Source organism: Lytechinus variegatus, chromosome 11, assembly GCF_018143015.1.
Source record: "Lytechinus variegatus isolate NC3 chromosome 11, Lvar_3.0, whole genome shotgun sequence".
NCBI classification, from domain to species: domain Eukaryota; kingdom Metazoa; phylum Echinodermata; class Echinoidea; order Temnopleuroida; family Toxopneustidae; genus Lytechinus; species Lytechinus variegatus.
This window is the reverse complement of record NC_054750.1, coordinates 10,627,666-10,645,324: the sequence shown is the minus strand read 5'-3', so window position 1 is coordinate 10,645,324 and position 17,659 is coordinate 10,627,666. Positions and strand designations below refer to the sequence as shown.

The following is a 17,659-nucleotide window of genomic DNA, read 5'->3' as shown; positions in this document are numbered from 1 at the left end:
GAGAATAGAAGAGGGTAAAAAGTTTCGCTTAGGTTAAGTGAAAAAAGCACAGATTAATTTCTTCTCATCTTCAGTAGATTGATATATAGTGAGGTTGGACAATTCTTTAAAAAAATTGATTTGGAAGGTAAGAGAAGAGAGAAACAAATAAAAATATGGAAGGATATTGTTGGAAGAGGCAAATGCTCTAGTTTGATGTAGAGTCTGATGCCCTCTATTCCTCCAGGCTAGTTCCTCCATGCGGGTTCCTCAATGCATGCTATCATGGATTAGGTTCCTGCATAGGTCCATGGTTAATGTAATTCGTTTCTGGGGATGTAGATTCCTCCTCACCTGTTCCTCTATCTCATTAAGGGAGTGATGTGAAGATGTGTGTCTGTAAATTGCAAAGTAGCCAACTTAATTGATAGGAAATAGCGGGTTCTATACACTAGGAACCTATTAACATGGTATGATTTCTCTCCACATGTGTGTGTGTCTTCATTCATTTTTATAGGGAAGTCTTCAGATTGCTCCTTTTTCCTTCAATGTTAAGTGAAGCGAAAAATATGGAATTGACTTGTATGAACTCTTAGGCATTTAGGCTACATGTATATACAAAGGTAAAATAAACTTAGCCATGGAGACTAAATTTATGAAAGTGGATTTATGATATGTTTCTTTTAGGAGCTTTTAGGCGTTTTCAAAATTGGTCAAGAATATTACCAAAAAAATGGTTAAGTAGGACTTCAGCTGCTTTTATTTATGTAAGCATTAATTGTTTCAAACACTCCTAACTTGCCCGGTCAATTTGGTGGAACGCATAATAAATAATTTTTTGAATTGATGTGAATAATAAAACAGTTTAGCTATTATTGGAACAAATCGTACTGTAATTCTTTATAAACACTTTATCAAATGTTGCATTACATGCTGGGGAGGAGCATATCCAATCATTCAATATTGTAGCATATTTGCTCTTTCTCGTTTTCCATTATTAGGTGCTTTAGGTCAAGTTACAGTGGAAGGGCACTATATTATGTAAATTGCAAAATATATGAGCATGTTTGATTGTAGGTAAACTTGCAGGAGTGAACCTTCCATAAGTCAAGTATTTAAAGTCAAAGCAATCTTTTGAGAGACAGGATTATGCAAAAGGTACTTTGTCAACGTTTAATTTCTCTTAAGTTCTCTAAGAAGTTACCCACGGTAGTTTATCTTTTACCCTTTATGTCATTGACTCTTATGCACTCAAGTAATTATATTTGGATAATATTTTCTTTTATCTTCCAGAACGTGAGGAGAAGCAGGAGTGGTGGGAATCCGTCAGTGACTTCTCTCTAGCGAAAGATGTTGAGAAGAAGCTTCAGGATCCCGAATATCTTGCCCACTACCGGAGGAAACGGGTGAGCAGTCTGAGCACCGAAAGAAACGTAGAAACCCTGGTGGTCGCCGACAAGATGATGATGGGTTACCATGGGGAGACCAGCATCGAATCCTACCTCCTCACTCTCATGAACATTGTAAGTCACCACGTCACAAAGGCTTGCAATGAATTGCTAATTGGCAGGCCAATTCAAATAATTGTTGCATGTGCATTTATTTTGAATACCAGGAAGGAACAATTCAAATTGTTCTTTTATATTTGCATTCCATTGCTAACCTTTATGTTACAAGGCCCTGGGCTTGTATAAGGTTTCCAACTTTTATGACACGATAATTCATGAAATCGGGAGGGGTACCAAATTATATTTTCTCATTCATAGACTTCAATGCTTCTGCCAACTGCTCGTTCAGGTGGTACAGGACTGTGGTATTTCTTTCTCTCTCACTTGCTCTACTGTCTTTGTTTTTTTATATTCCCTAATGAATAGTCTAGTTTTTTTAATTGAATTAAAGGTTTTATTATCATTTCATCGCAGCCAGCGGCTGAATTGAGAAAGATTTAGAAAGTAAAAACATAATATACAAACATAAACAGTGAAATATTTGATGTAAATCATAACTGCAACAACAGTAAAAGTAAACAAATATTTTTTGAAAGAAATGTCCAATAACTAATTAATATTCTAGTAAACTTTGGAGACATCATAAACCAATGTGTATAAACCTACTACATGTATTATAGAGTTTTACTTGAAGTTGAATTTGTTGGTATAAAGAATAGAAATAACTTACAAAAATTTGAATATCGTGTAGAAAGTTATGGAAAAATTGCAGAAATAAAGGTTTCACGGAGTGCATCATTGAGTAGCCTAGTATTCTCCTGGCGTAATAAACCCCAGGATTGTAGAAAGACAGTAATTTTGATGACCTCCATGCTGAAATGAGGATGAAACAAATGTAAAAGACATCAGGGACCCTGTAACATAAGGCTTTGCAACTGATTGTGCAGGCGATCTTTATGATTGATCATACGCAATAATCAGTGTAATTAATCATAGCAATCTGCCCTACAATTCATTTCTAAGCTTTACGTTATTGGGACCCAGATAGACAAAGAAGAGATTAAGACTTACCAGGAAGGTAAAATCATGCCCCTTCCCTCCTGTTTGTGGCAGTGATTGCCGACTTTGAGATGCTGTTGAAATGAGAGGAAGACATTACTGCCATGTTGAGTTGGGGATTCGGGCTTGAGGAGGATAGGGTGTATGACATGTGATAGAGTGGAGGTCATACTATAGTCCCACTTATTCATTTTGACACCTAGATCTGTGGAAGGTGTTGATGGGTTTGGGATTGATAAGGATGGATGGATCTTATTGAGCTTGATTTGCAAGGTCTTTTTAATTAACCTGGAAGACACTATCAAACAGATATACTGAACCTGGGTACTATTTGGAGCCCTTTATTGTACAATGAATTACAACCCCATTAAAATGATAATCAATTCTTTGATTGTAGGCATCAACTGAAAGACAATTGACTCACTTGTGAATATATGACATCTAAAAAGCTGTTTTGAAAAAAAAATATTTTCACATTTGTTACACTGATATTTGGATTATTGACAATTAAAAAAAATAATTATTTCTAATTGTTAGTAGAAATATATGGGGTCTATAATATCAAGATCACCAACAAATATTTCTAAGTCCATTAATGACTTTGCTACAGCCATTTCACTTTAGCTGGATGGAAAAGTAATGATACATTAGGGAAGTTGTAGGTCTACATAATTATAGCACCAGAGTTCTAATATATGATACTTAACATGGAATTGCTGTTTGTTGTAAAATGTCATTGTAATGAATAAGCCAAGTCAAGTATGGTCAGCAAAAAGGAAACGAAGAAGAAATGGAGAGACAATAGGATGAAACGTGTAAATTAAGGAATATGAGCAGTTAATAATCATATATTGTCATGTTATTTAACTGAAACGTTTTATTTTTAGTTAGTATTATTATCATTTATTTATTTATTCATCTATTTTTTTACTTTATTTTTTATTTATTCATTTTTTTTTTTTTTTTTTTGGGGGGGGTTACAAGCATGAGTTATTCCTATTTGGTACATTCATGTCTAATTTTAGTCAGGCACTCTCAGTACAGTTGCTTTTAGTGCACAGCAAGTTGCTGTTTGTCTTAGGTTATTTTTTGAGCAAAGGAAGGAATGAGAGGAAGGGGAGTGGGTGGGGAAATCTGAGGGACAAACCAGGGCAGAGAAAGTTTACCTGCGTCAACAGTCAGCAGTATGTCTTGGAAATGAAATACATAAAATGCAATCAAAACACAAGTAGAAAGAGGTTTAGTTTTGCTTATGGAAGGGGATATTAATTATGTTGCCATACGCATGAAGGTCCACAAATTTCTAAATTACCCCTAATGATGTTCTTTATTGGTTGAATTCATATCCTTATGTATTTCCATATGTTTTATTTGTCAGTTTTGATCTCCTAAACATATTTCAAGATGTCCCCAGTAAAGGCATACATTGTAGAACAAAAGTTTATTCCAATTTATAGAAAATTACCCTTATTTCAGATTAATAATTTTTTTTTCCGCCTGGTTTTCTCAAACTGACCATTTGAAAATAATTTCAGTAATTTATTACTCTTTAAATGCCCCGTAGGTATATCATCTGTCACCTTAACATAATTCCCATTTTGTATTTCTTTATTGGTTGATATTGTTTTCCACCCTTGAAATTGCTCAGAACTTCTATCACATGGTGCAGTTTCCATTCAGAATATTGCATGTATACTGCATTTAAGAAATCTGGTATAAGTTTGGAAGGGGTTTTGATAGTGTAAGTGAACCTGTCACATCATACCTCATGCCTACTTCAATTATCCTGGATATATGTCAGTGTCATCACTTCATTTCATCTGCGTTACAATTTAACTTCTAGTGGGTCAATCTCAGGCCTCTGCTCTGGCCGATGGGTACTCCAATAGGAGAAGTATATGGGCGAGATGCGACATTAAGGGGGTAGAAAGGGAGAAGGTACGCAAAGGGCGGAGATTGTATTAAAGGGGCAAGATGGGAAATAGGGAGAAGGGAGAGGAAGAAAAGGGTGAAAGAGTGAAAGGGGTGGCGAAGGGCCAGGGAGATAGATCAGGGGGAATTGGGGGTGGGCAGGAAAACAAAGGGTGGGAATGAGCAAGAGGGGGGGGTAAGATAGACAGAGAGAAAGAGAGATAGGAAGAAAAGAAGGAGGATGTAAGAAAAGGATAGGACTTGGGAGAAATACATGAGGGATTCAAGATTTCAATGAAACAGATAGAAGAATAATGATAATAATAATATAGGCATATTTACCCAGGGTAGCCACTTCAGTTTCGAAAACAGTTCTACCAGCGGGCCCAGCTATTATTATTACCCCAGCTTTAGCTGAGCTGCCTAGGCGCTCGAGCATTCAAGGAATTTCCTTCCTGCCGGGTACCCATTCACCTCACCTGGGTTCAGTGCAGCACCATGTGGATGAGTTTCTTGCTGAAGGAAATTATGCCATGGCTGGGATTCGAACCCACGACCCTCTGTTTCAAAGTCAGAACACTAATCCACTGGGCCACAACGCTCCACATGGCTAAGAATGGCTATGATATGTGGAAAAAACAAATGTTAAATTGCTTAGGCCTAGATGATTTGTTTGCAACATTCGAAACATTGAAACACTTGAAATGTATAGTGAGAGGCCAGAAAGGTAACATGATGAATATTAAGATGTCTATTCCCTATCAAACATACGGTACCGACCGATCATGCTGGAGTAATGTATCCCATTATTGTGGATAGGTTTTCGGGGCGGCTTGGAAACCTTTGAAGCGGAGAGAGTGTATGACATCTGGATGGAGTCCAGGATAAACTTTGTGGAGATTAAGGAGTCTGCCTGGAGATCTTCTATCAACCAGAGATCATTAACATGTCTGCTTGGCAAGCTGTCATAAATCTAGGTTGACTTTTCACAGATGAAATAATGTTTTAGCATTCCTCCACACAATGTTAGGAGGAAGATCATTTTGGATCTTCTTAGATCTGTACATTATTCCTCCAAATATTGTTTGCGTGATGTTGATGGATAGGAAATGCAATTGTGCTTTCAAGATGAAAGAAATGAATATTCCAAGAAAGTGCAAGTTAAGTATTGATTATGCTTTAGAATCTATTTTTAGGATAACTGGATAAGAACTTAAAGTATTTCGGGATTGAAATAATGATCTAGCTATATATGATAATACACATCATCAAGGGCATGTAGTGATAATTATATGCGTACCTTTGGAACTGTTCTAAAATGCATGAGGCATAGCCAAGGGCAAAGGTAATGTACATGTTACAAGTGTGTGTTATTATTCTAAATGCCAGAGCAATGCTTTATATGTTTAAAAAGATGATGATGTTTATTATTGTTCTCTGATAAACCAGTCACTAGCAGATATTCTTGTTAGCTTGAATAAATGACTAGTCATGTGATAGGTTTCAGCCAATCATTGGACTAGGATCATCATTTTATAATTGTATTATTGTATGTTTTTGTTGAGGTCAGGTGGCGAATCTTTACCATGATGGGAGTATAGAGAATGCTATCAATGTTGTGGTCACCAGGATGCTACTCCTTACACAAGATCAGGTAAGGTGGTTGCCAATTTGAGGAACTATGTAGCTAGCAAAGATCAAGTTTGAATATTGCCAATTATGATGAATTTATGCCAACGCCCAGTGAAGCTGAATGCTCTTCTCAGCAGTTCATTGTGTATTTGGTTTTCTTTCTCATCATGTTCTCAGAAGTCTTACATCAATGTATATTTGTACTGTTGTATCACTTTAAACTAATTCTGCCCTGGTACTGATATTCCCTTCTTTTTTTAAAAACCATTTAATACAATTTTTAAAAATAATTTCCAAATTGCAATATTTAGATCGATAATGGATGAAATCCCTTGACGAATGTTCAAAATAAACAGGAACAAATATACTTAGCAATTATTATTTTGTGGTCTTGGTTGGATCAACTGTTCATCATAATTATGATGTATTGTGTTATGATTTAGTACCTTATGGTATAGTCCATCACAATGGCAATGACAGGGACATCAAAATATTGTTTACAGCGATGATTCCTTTCCACGTTTCATTACAGAGAAACCTCAGCTTGAGTCATCTTGCTGGTAAATCGTTACAAAGCTTCTGCGAGTGGCAGCATGCCATGAATCCAACACCTAATCACAACATGAACATCTCCAACGACATGCTGGTGTTTCCTAACCATGATAATGCTGTGCTGATAACAAGGTATGTGCCTTTTCACTGATTTGCTTAACTTCTCCTTCTGTGCCAAGAATAGCCATTTGTTATCTTACAGATTATACAGAGCCTATTTCATTTTGAATTAAGCAATCATGTAAACTTCAGACCTGAAACAAAAGTCTTATAATTACAGACATGCCAATACTTACGCCTTAGAGTCTTGCTTTTCTGGGCCCCATCTTACAAAGAGTGAAGATTGATCCAATCAATCGTAACTTTATGGAAATCCATCCATGTATAATTTTTTCTACAGGAAATTTTGAAAAAAGTCCTTTGTAAACAACGGAGAACACACCAAATTGTCAAGAAATCAATGATTTTATGGATAGACATTTATATCCAGAAATGCATTTTATATGTTGACCTTGCTGGCTTTCCATAGTTGCCATTGATTGGATCAATTGGAACTCTTTGTAAGACAGGCCCCTGGACTCCTCTTCTCCAGACTCTTTCTCACACCTGTATCTCAGCCTATAGTATAATACACAATGTCTCTTCATCACCTGCCTGAGTTCATGCCTCACTGGTCTTTGAACTTGGAATCTCTGTATCTAACCTCACAACTAAGTTTTACTGCTCATGTTCCCATTCACTTTTATATTTCACTTTCTCCTCAAGGGTAGCAACTTTTTCTTTTACATAATCGAGTATCAATGATCATAGATTTAGATCGGTAAGAAGTCTTAGAGCATAAGTTTACCCATAAAATTAGCTCTGATTGTTCAGTGCTTGCTTATTTGCATTTGGTGATTTTGTTCCAAATTCCATTTTTTCTTCTAATTGTGTTATTATCTGAGCATATTCGATCAGAATAGGCTCAAAGGTTAGTAAACCCTTTGTCTATATAATTCACTTTCCATGTGACTCTCTTGGATGAAATGCTTGACAAATTACAGTTTTGTTAGTTTTAATCATTTTCTGCAGTGCAAACTGTCAACTGCAGGATGTTCTATACAATTTCTGCCATGTGACTTGCACAACTTTCTTTCATACTGGAGATAGTACCCTTGGTAAATAAAGCGATGAATAATAAGGGAAAAAAGTAGTTTCAGATTATTTTTTCTTTGAATATATATTGTTCGGAATGACTGGTTGCCAAGTCAAATATCATGAACCTATCAATTTGCTTAACACAGTGGAGAATGGGAATCCTATGTGAAAGCATGATCAAACATTTTCTAGTGGGTTAAACCCAATCCCCATGCCAGAATGGGTAAGGGCATTCTGTTTCTCTATGATATCACATGGATATGCAGTTTTTATTGAATAGGATATCCTATCCTATGGGGATCCTCTGGAAGGGGTTCTTTGCTTTGCTAGAGCCCATTTGTTCATTTAGAGCCAAAAGGATGCTAGCCATAAGCCATGTGTGCTAGGATAGAGAACTAGCGGCCTTTTACTTGCCAGTATATGAAAAGGTTAGCAATGTAGATATCCACCTGTTTCATAGTGAAAGAAGCTGTCTGTTCCCAATTAAAACCCTGGCTGAATGACAGCATGTTGTACACATTCCTGGCCAAAAATTGTAAATATATACATACAAGTACATGTATGCAATTGGTAACATGTTTTATGTTGAATGGGACTACAACATAATGAAATATGAAATATCTTGGTAGGGTTCATCATTTTAAAGGGAATAACTTGCCTTTTTTAAATTCATAGATAATTATAGATGATTCATAGATTACTTCTTTAATGACAAAATAAACAACAATAGGTAACCTTTGAGGATGGAACGGAAAGGCAGTTTATATTCAGGCCTTTCAAGGGTAGGGTATGTGACATGGTAAGGCATGATAGAGAGCAGAAGATGAAGACTGGCAATAGAAAGTTTTCAAGAAGGAGGCGCGTAGGGGGCCTTGCCTGCTAGAGCCCGAGGGGTAGTTGCAGGATTGATATTGAATATGACAGGAATGACAGAAAGAGGAGTAAGATTATTAAGTAGACGCTTCCTGTTTGCAAGGCTTGACGGACCTTACATGAATACACAGGCTTTAAAGGTATTGTCTCGGTTGGGGTACAAACAGCAAGCCGCCCGGGAATAACTCATTTGATTTGATCCGAGGGCATTCATAAAGGGATTTATACTACTAGATTAGTGGACACTGAGGGCATGAATGGATGTAGAAGTATATATCAGAAGTACCTCTAAATACACAGTAAAACCCAACGGACGAGACTGACTAACCGTCTATGAATGATGAAAAATAAAATGAATTTATGAGTCAGCTTCCTTAGATGAGCTTTTTTTGCCATGAAAAAAATATAAACCACATACATTCATTTTATTTCCAATTTGGAGGACCTGTTTGTGTTTATTCTACTGATTGAGGGCTATCATGGCCAATGAAAGTGATAAAGTAAACAAATTTTGAAACTGATGCATGATTAAAAGTTATAAATCAATGTTACTTCAGGATGGTGTTTGGTGAAGGCTTAAATATCTCTTAAAGTCATGCTTAGGCGCAAATGTAATAATGTGTAATCTCATTGATACGTCAGTATGCATCCCATCTGGATGATATGAGCAATGCAGTGATGTGTCACATACTAATAAGTTACATACTACATGTGCATGTGCGATGTACATGCAATTGGGAGTTAAAAAGTATGACTTTTTTTCACACTTAAATCTTTATGAAATACCCCCTGAGCTTGTATTAAAGTTATTATGATAGTAATTTTGTTTTTCAGTTGTAACTTCCAAGAAATCCTTGTTTTTCATTGACTGCTGGGCATTGTTTAGTTACCATAAAAGTAACTTCTATGCAACAGGCCTTGGATGAGATCTACTTTAGATGTAGATATGTTGGAACGATCTCCAAATCTATTTATCATGATAAATGAATACTTTTATTCTTTAATTAGCAATGTGCCAGGAAGGTTATCAACAAAATGGAGCAAAGACAGATAGAACACAGATAGAGGGAAAATGAAGTAGGGAAAATACAGTGTGCAAGGTTGAATTTAGTTTTGGAAAATGTGTTAACCTACACAAAAAGGGAGTGATGTTTTCTTGAGGTGTTGGCAGTGATAGTGCAGGGGCTGGGGGAGGGGAGAGGGGATAGGGTTCACTAATAGAATGCCATTCACCTTTAAACTCCACAGTGCATCCGGCATTAGGAGACAGGAATGGGTACGCAAATCATATACACTATCTTCATTCTACAACATAATTTCCATGCATTCGGTAGTTTACCTTTGCATGACCTGTTGGGAATGTGTAAGGTAATCTGTTTTGAGAATGTAGAGGGAGTACTGGTGTGTGAATGGAAGAAGGTGATTGAATGATAGGGGCGCTAATGTGAACCCCCTAAACCCGACTGGGATCCACATTAGCATTCCGGTCCATCTTCCTCGTCAGACTGTCGCTATGTGAGATGACACGCTTGCTGGGATGGGAATGATGCGTTCCACCAGCAAGGCAGTCACCCATCACCGAATGGGCTAAGTTTAAGATTTAAAGTTATTCAGTAACTTTCTGTAAGATATGAACTGCATAACCCAACATGCTTTAACTGCATACAAAGAGTCAACTGAAACCTTCCTGACACAAGAATCACAATCTGCTTCAAACCCTGTAACAAATATGCATACATATTTATTAAGTGTTTATTAACATTACTCATACATGCAGAGCAACATATGAAGTAGAAATCAAATTTCACTTGTTGGCTTTATCTTTTGATTGATTTTGTGGGAGCAACGTGGTCTTGTGGTTATGACTCAATTGTATTTCAATCTGAAGGGACTTGAGTTCAATTCTAAACCATGGTGTGTTTTCCTTCAGCAAGAAATTTACCCACATTGTGCTGCACTCAACCCAGGTGAGATAAGTACAATTGCAGGTACCCGGTAGTTAGAAGCTCCTCAAATGCTTCAGTGACTATATGGCTGCTCGGCTACAGCCGGGGTTATAATGATACCAAATCTTAATTGCAGTAGAGCTGTACTATATAAATAGTCCATGTTATCATTCATAAGTGAGACAGCATATTTTCTTGTTTCATAAAACAATAGTTTAATCTTGACAATTGATTGGTCGAGAGTGAAGTTGTCATGGAATGACTATAAATTAATGGTATATATCAGGGTCATCTTTGAACTTAAGATGGAAAATTGCCATTATCCGATCACATATCCAAATTTTAGTATCTTGTAAAAAAAATGATTTTGTAATTGGTTTGTGCAACATGCCCCGAGTCTTCCCTACGAGAAGTAAGAGATAATTTGTTTTATGTCATAGTAAAAAAAAAAAAATGTCTCATCCAGTTAAAACAGGTGTTGTGAAACCAGGACCATGCTTCTCCTTCCAGTGGACTGAAATATTTTTTTCAAATGGAAGGGATCGTTTCTTCAAAAGTAATTTATTTCTGCATGGGCAGTGATGCAGAGCTTGCACAGGATGTTACAAACACCTTGTGAAAGTGTCCCCCTCTTTCCACACAAAGGAAAATTTGAAGGCAGTGCTTTTATTGCCTCTTGCAGACTGTAAAAAGTCATTTTACATCTTCTGCCTCTTGGAGTGAGATAAGGTTGTTGCTTTCTAAGAACTGTTTTTCAACTTAAAATAGATTTTGTATACTTCTCGGACAGGGTAGACAATACTAGCACGTAATGCATGAATTAGTTTTATGATGGTATTTTTGACAATTGCAAGAAGTGGTTCCGTATACTTTTACCTATAGGTAAATGTCTAGCTGGCCTAGGATATATTGCCTTATTACAGTCTGGTAGGTGTGTTTTAATAGGTACATTAAATTACGACCATGCAAACAACACCAACATAAAACGATTTAGTAACAGTATGAAGCTGCCAGCACATTTTCAACCCACACCACATTACATAGATTTTGCTCAAAATTTAAGGATTTGTAAATGACTTTCTGAAATCATTTTGCTTTTCAAGCAATCAATTTGATTTTTTTTATATAAGATGTATCCTGCACAGTATATCTTCCATAGATTATCCAGAATGTTTGATTTTATATATGGGCATCGATCTGCTTACCAGAATATTTTGTCGCAAAATATCTGTTTTACATTCAATATTTTCATTTGGGGGATGTGTTGTTTGTATCTTGAGATTAGGTCAGTTGTTAACCTTAAACTAGTTACTCTTGCTTGGCCAGGGCAGCCATTTCAATGTTGTCACTTCCAGTGATCCCTCGACAACATACACAATTGTTACCCTCCTCCTTGCCAAGCAAGAAGGCTAAGGAGTTTGAATTTTAGACGAGGGGCCATTTCATAAAAAACTGTTCGTAAGATAAGAGCGACCTTAAGAACGACTGGTGAACTTATGCGCTAAACCATCGCCAATGAATATCATAAGAAAAGATCACCAGTCATTCTTATAGTTGCTCTTAACTTACGAACAGCTTTATGAAACACCCACCAGGTGGGTATTTCGTAAAGCTGCCGTGACTGGTGATCCTTTCTTCAAAACTATATCAATTCCAGTGAAAGCCTGGTATGTTTCACAAATCAAAAGAAAGCATCACCGGTCGTTTGCAAAGTCACTTGTAACTTACAAACATCTTTACGAAACACCCATCTAGAATGGTGGCTCAGAGGTTGGGTGCTTCCATTATGAAGAAAAGGTAGTATTCTTAATTCCTGGGTATGACTCTACTAGGATTCAAACCCATGTCTTTCCGTCTGTAATGGGAGCCCCCTACCACTGAACCACCCTTCTCTATCATGCTAATTAATGAGACAGAAGGTCACATTTTGAAGTCTTGGGTATTACTCGATGTAGATTCAATCCATTAACTAATTTTCTATGTAATGGGAGTACTCTAAATCTTTTCCACCATACCAGGTCTAAATCTTTAGCACACTGCAAAACAAACCCAGAATCCAATCATGACGTAAGCCCCTCACCTCTTTCTACAATAGATGACAAAATTCTTGGTGTACTATAATGTCATGGGGTATTATGTGTGATCACTATCTCATAATTGGCAGTGCATCTTTAAAGCGGCTTTGCATTATTGCGACTCGGTCGGCTTCATTCCACGGAATCATTAGACTCGCAAGTCAAACATGATTGCATGCCATTCGTTTGTACTTCGTCTGTGGGAAAACAAATACTGCCCCCACAGGCTGGCATTCTGTGCATAATTGGTGTCATGTCTCGTCAGGAGGAGTCAGAACGAGAGGAAAGATGCTGGCTGGGGAGGAATCAAGGTTTATATGTCACCCATCCCATTCATAAATGTTTACCAGGTTACACATGTGTTGAGTGGGATGTATCCCATATTATTATTTCCCATGCCAACCCTTGCCACCAGCGTTGTCAAATATAACTTTGTGGAAAATTGTCAGACATGAATTCCAGATACTCTGACGTGAAACTTTACAAAACATACAGTAATAATTATTTTAAAGATTTTTTTCTCTTTTCAAATATTTTTTTCTCTCCAAATTTGCTGAATTATTTCTTAACATTTTGGAATGCTTGAAGTTGCATTATTATGAGGCTACAGTCTCATCAAGAAAACTGACTCAGGCCGACCAAGTATACGTGATTGGAAATAATATGATAGCTTTGGCAGGTCTGGAGTTGGTTTCGTTGGTGTGAGAACCTTTTTGTAGTGTGACGTAACCAGAAAGTATGTCATTTGGTATCAAGTCACGTTTGAATGTCGTGTGCATCCATCATTAGTTGCTATGTTTAGGAAGGAACAACATTGCGTGCAAGACCAGGCACAAATGTTCTCCTTGTTCATCATCGTATGACATGGCACGGTAGAACATGTGTGTGAAGTCCAATCTGAATATTTGTCATGTTTGTCAGTACTTAAAAGGTTTATGTGCTTAATTAGACAGGAATAAGCATCGTTTCTGGAGATTTCCTGAACGATTCTGACATTTCACTATAATCCCCATTCACCGACGGTAGTTCATTAGTGTGAGCTCGCATGTGATATCACGTCCACCAATTCGGGCGATTAGTACTGTCCAGACTTCAATATTTTTTTAAAATCAAATTTGTAGTCTAAGGATTAGAAACTACCTAAATGATGTCTTGAATATATAAAAAATCAAGAAATATGAAAAAAAAAGAGATCAAAGCGTGTGAAAATAGTACTTTACCGACGTTTACTTGTCTTGGTCTTGAGAATCACCCCAAAATGGCAGCCAAAATATGAAATATTTACCAACGAACGGAGAGGGCGTCAACAATTTATGAATGTGATATCAATATTGCTTTCGATATTATACGATCTGCTACATATGCGAGCTAAACTGCTACGATCACAGGTAGCAGACGACATTCGATATATCGAGACATTGAAAAGTTAATAAGGATAATGACCTCATTCAAGATGGCAACTTGCAAGAAAAACCGTCAGCTTATTGAAAATGTCTTAGATGAAAGATTTCTCAATCATCCAAAGGATTTTGTTTCAATAACTCCGGTCCAAGGTAAGCAAGTACTTAAGTTATTCATATTTCCCTGGCAATGGAAACCATGAAACTGTAAATTTCGCATAAAAAACAGTTTTATATCGCGACCTATAAATCGTTAGTTCAGTATACCACTGTCTATAGGTACGGGCCAACAACTCTTCACTCTATGTATTGGTGAGTGGAGCCAACGTGGTTCAGCGGAACAACCAAAGTACGGAGACTGAAGCTTTTGGTCTCGTGCTTGATAAGGTTTTGATGTCCCAGTGAGAATTTCAAATCACTTATTTATTCTAGTTAAAACACTAAAGAATATCTCATATTCATCAGTGTTTAGACAAAGCCAAATGTAGTTTTTATGGAAAAAATGTCATTCTTCATCCTTTTACCTAATTTCAGACCCTGGACAACCTATTTTAGGCTTGACGTTATGCAGCATATAAGGGAGTTTTACATGTTCTAGATTCCTTTCAGGCCCGGTGAGGAAGTTTGACAGGAAATCCTGATATAATCAGGAATAAAGATATAAAACAAAATTTAAGAGATTGGTAAATATGTTTTCATGATTATCACGAGAGCGTAGAAGTAGGTGGGACCCCATCAATCACCAATCATTGAAATTGTTAAGCAAAGTCCAGTCTTGGTCACCAGGCAGACTTTAAAATCATTATTGAAGGTTTCCTCCATCCTCCCTTGTACTTTTCTGGAGAGGACCCATGCTGAAACGATAAGGAGCGTAAGCGCCGAGGCTGAATGTCAGTGACTCTTTGACGTCAAAGCTCACTTGGAAAGTTCAGGGTTGAGACCCTTAGACACATCACAGTGTTGTCTTAGCCCATCTCTTAAATCTTGAATGTCAATTACTAAGGGCATCATAGCACCGACCAAGCTCCCTCTAAACATCGACAAACAGCCGGGGAGGATGGTAGAGTAAGGGCGCAAAGAAGCGCAAGACGATGATGATGTTTTTATCAGGGTGCCAACCCAAACACACCGGCACCAGTTCACCTTCCTCTAAAAGTTCACTCCTTGCTTCCATGACCCACTTTCCTCTTTGTTTTCAAAACACAAAACAAATTTTCTCAGGTCTATAGGGTCGAGCTATTTTCTGTGTTCCAGACACACGATTTGAAGACTGATTGTAGAATGTGCGTCTCTTAAGGCGTTTCTTACGTCATGTATCCTGCCGTTTTCTAAGAAATCATGTCAATCGCTAGTAGTACAGTGTCCTGTCGTACTTCCAAAATGGAATGTGATCCGCAGATACTCGTGTTCATTTACCTTTCATTTGTTTGGAAAGAGCAAGAAGGTACTAATTATCTTGAAGTTCATTTTGTTAGTACCCTTTTGGTTCTCAGCAAATGATGTTAGTCTTAAATTAATTCTGTTTGGCGATGTATGTAGTACTTGTACGGTTTGTATTGGCAGGTAGCCATGTCTAGCTGATTCCTCTGAAAGGCCATCTCTTTAAACGTGGTCTTACAAAGTGTAGGTAAATCTTCAAATGTGATATTGTCTTCATGAATTAAATCGTTTCTAAACTTCGATGTGGTGTACAAATTTTTGATACTTTAAATATTCATTTGCACCTTTTCTCTTCACAACACTATCCAACTTCCTTACTCATAAAGGCAGGAAGACAATAGCATTTTATTTGTTTGTTTTTGGTCATTCTGTGGTTCTGATTTCCTTTTTGCTTTGATGAAGGATTAGAAAAACACTTTATCAGTGAATCTGCAGATTTTTTATGAATTTACAGAATCATATTTCTCTAATAATTCATAACAGGGGTAAATGGCATATTTGGAATGGTCATGAGACCTGGGCGATACCATAATGACCTGCTAAGCGTGACCAACGGAGCTAAGAAAGTCTACTGCGTACGCATCTGCATGAAAGTGCATTCAATGTTTGGCCGGATTTATGAATGATTCAAGCCCCATAGAGAGATCCAGATGCACCAGAGACTGAACTTGTGCACCCATCCTTAATCTCCCCTTGTCTCTTATGTATTCAACTTGTCAGAAGCAATAATCTCACCTCCAAAGAGGATAAATGGCCAATTACATTCCACAGTCACCGGAACTCAGCGGGCAACCCATTGGTAGTACTCCCGTACGTTAACGTCACTCAGTGGGACCACTGACTTGGTGGAACTCTTGAGCTCGCACTGGGGCGTCTGGCTTTCGTGGTGCGGTTGATGGCAAAACAAGCCCATGCAGCTACTGGCCTTGCCAGGTTTTCTCATATTTATAAGGGTTTGAGCTTCCTTGTTTATCAAACATTATGTTATCATATTATTGTCAGCAAGAGGAAGTTTTTCATCTGGACGGAGGCATCTGCACTTTCTTTGTGTGTCGTGATTGCCTCCAGGGAACTACAGGCAATACTTAAAAGCATTTTCCTTATGATCCTTAGAGTAGGCACGGCCGTAGTCACTAGATGGCGCTGTCGCGGAAGTGCTCAAAATTTGTACGTAAGTTTCGTCCGCTTGTCAATGAGTGAAATCGCATAGCGATGCGATATCGTCAAAATTAAGCCCCTGTCAGCGCGGATGAATATGATATTTTCTCTTTGTGATTGTCCTCCCGTGCGATGAAAAATATGTCATCGTAATGCATAGGACTTTCGCGAGCTACCGAAGTCATTTTCGTGCCCCAAATTCTATGAAATCTTCCAAAAATAACCATGAAAGTGTCGGTAAGTCAAAAGTGTCGTGAGTTGCTCTCAATTCTTACCTTATTTAGTTGTATTTCTTGCAAAATGGGTCTCGAAGTGTTCTGGATTTTCCGTTGATTGTGAAACTTGAATTGATTTCCTTTCTGTGTCTTGCAGTTAAATTGCAGCGCGGGGAATCGCAAAGGCTGTGGAAGCCCTTCTCAGTGAGGTTTACAAGCTGAGCTGCCCTTGAATTTGGTCGAATTTCGAGCCATTTTAATCGCGCGCACGGGATGATTAATTAACATAACAATTAGCAGATTAGAGATCAAGATTACGTCACGTACGTGCGTACGTGTGATACACAGAAATGAAATAGAACTTGAATCACACGGAATCACAGTCAAGAAATGCTTTGTTTTCTTTGTTTGCTAAATGATTTCCTGAATTTAAAATCATGAATAAACACCAGAGCAATGACATGAAGGAGATAATCATGGTCATATGAGGAATAACTAAATATTTTCTGAAAACGAGTGAATATGATGGGGCAATAATGTGCATGCACTGGAAAATGAACATTCACCTCACTGTCAGTGCCGTGGTGTCAGTCACTCAGACACAGTGCTTTACTGCCTTTTACTGGCATTTTCTTTGCACTGCCGCCGCCACTGGTTTTTCTTTTGCCAACTAGATTAAAACTCATTTATATATTAATATGTTTATTGCAATTTTTGAATAAATGGTAATACAAAGTGGAAAAAAAATGAAGATAAAAATAATTTGGACTAAAATATGCCATCACCCCCCCCCCTCTAAAAAATACACACTATCTTGAATGACTCGTTTATTTA

The 17,659-nt window shown here is 37.4% G+C and overlaps 1 protein-coding gene across 1 annotated transcript in view; it reads left to right on the top strand.

The window, feature by feature from the left end:
• Nucleotides 1-1,252: 1,252 nt before the first annotated feature.
• Nucleotides 1,253-17,659, top strand: part of LOC121423587 (A disintegrin and metalloproteinase with thrombospondin motifs 6-like) — a 53,199-nt gene continuing 36,792 nt past the window's right edge. The window contains exons 1-3 of the mRNA XM_041618956.1: nt 1,253-1,502; nt 5,968-6,051; nt 6,562-6,713. Coding sequence (XP_041474890.1) covers nt 1,440-1,502; nt 5,968-6,051; nt 6,562-6,713 — 299 coding nt within the window. The 5' untranslated portion in view covers nt 1,253-1,439. The remainder of the gene's footprint in view (nt 1,503-5,967; nt 6,052-6,561; nt 6,714-17,659) is intronic.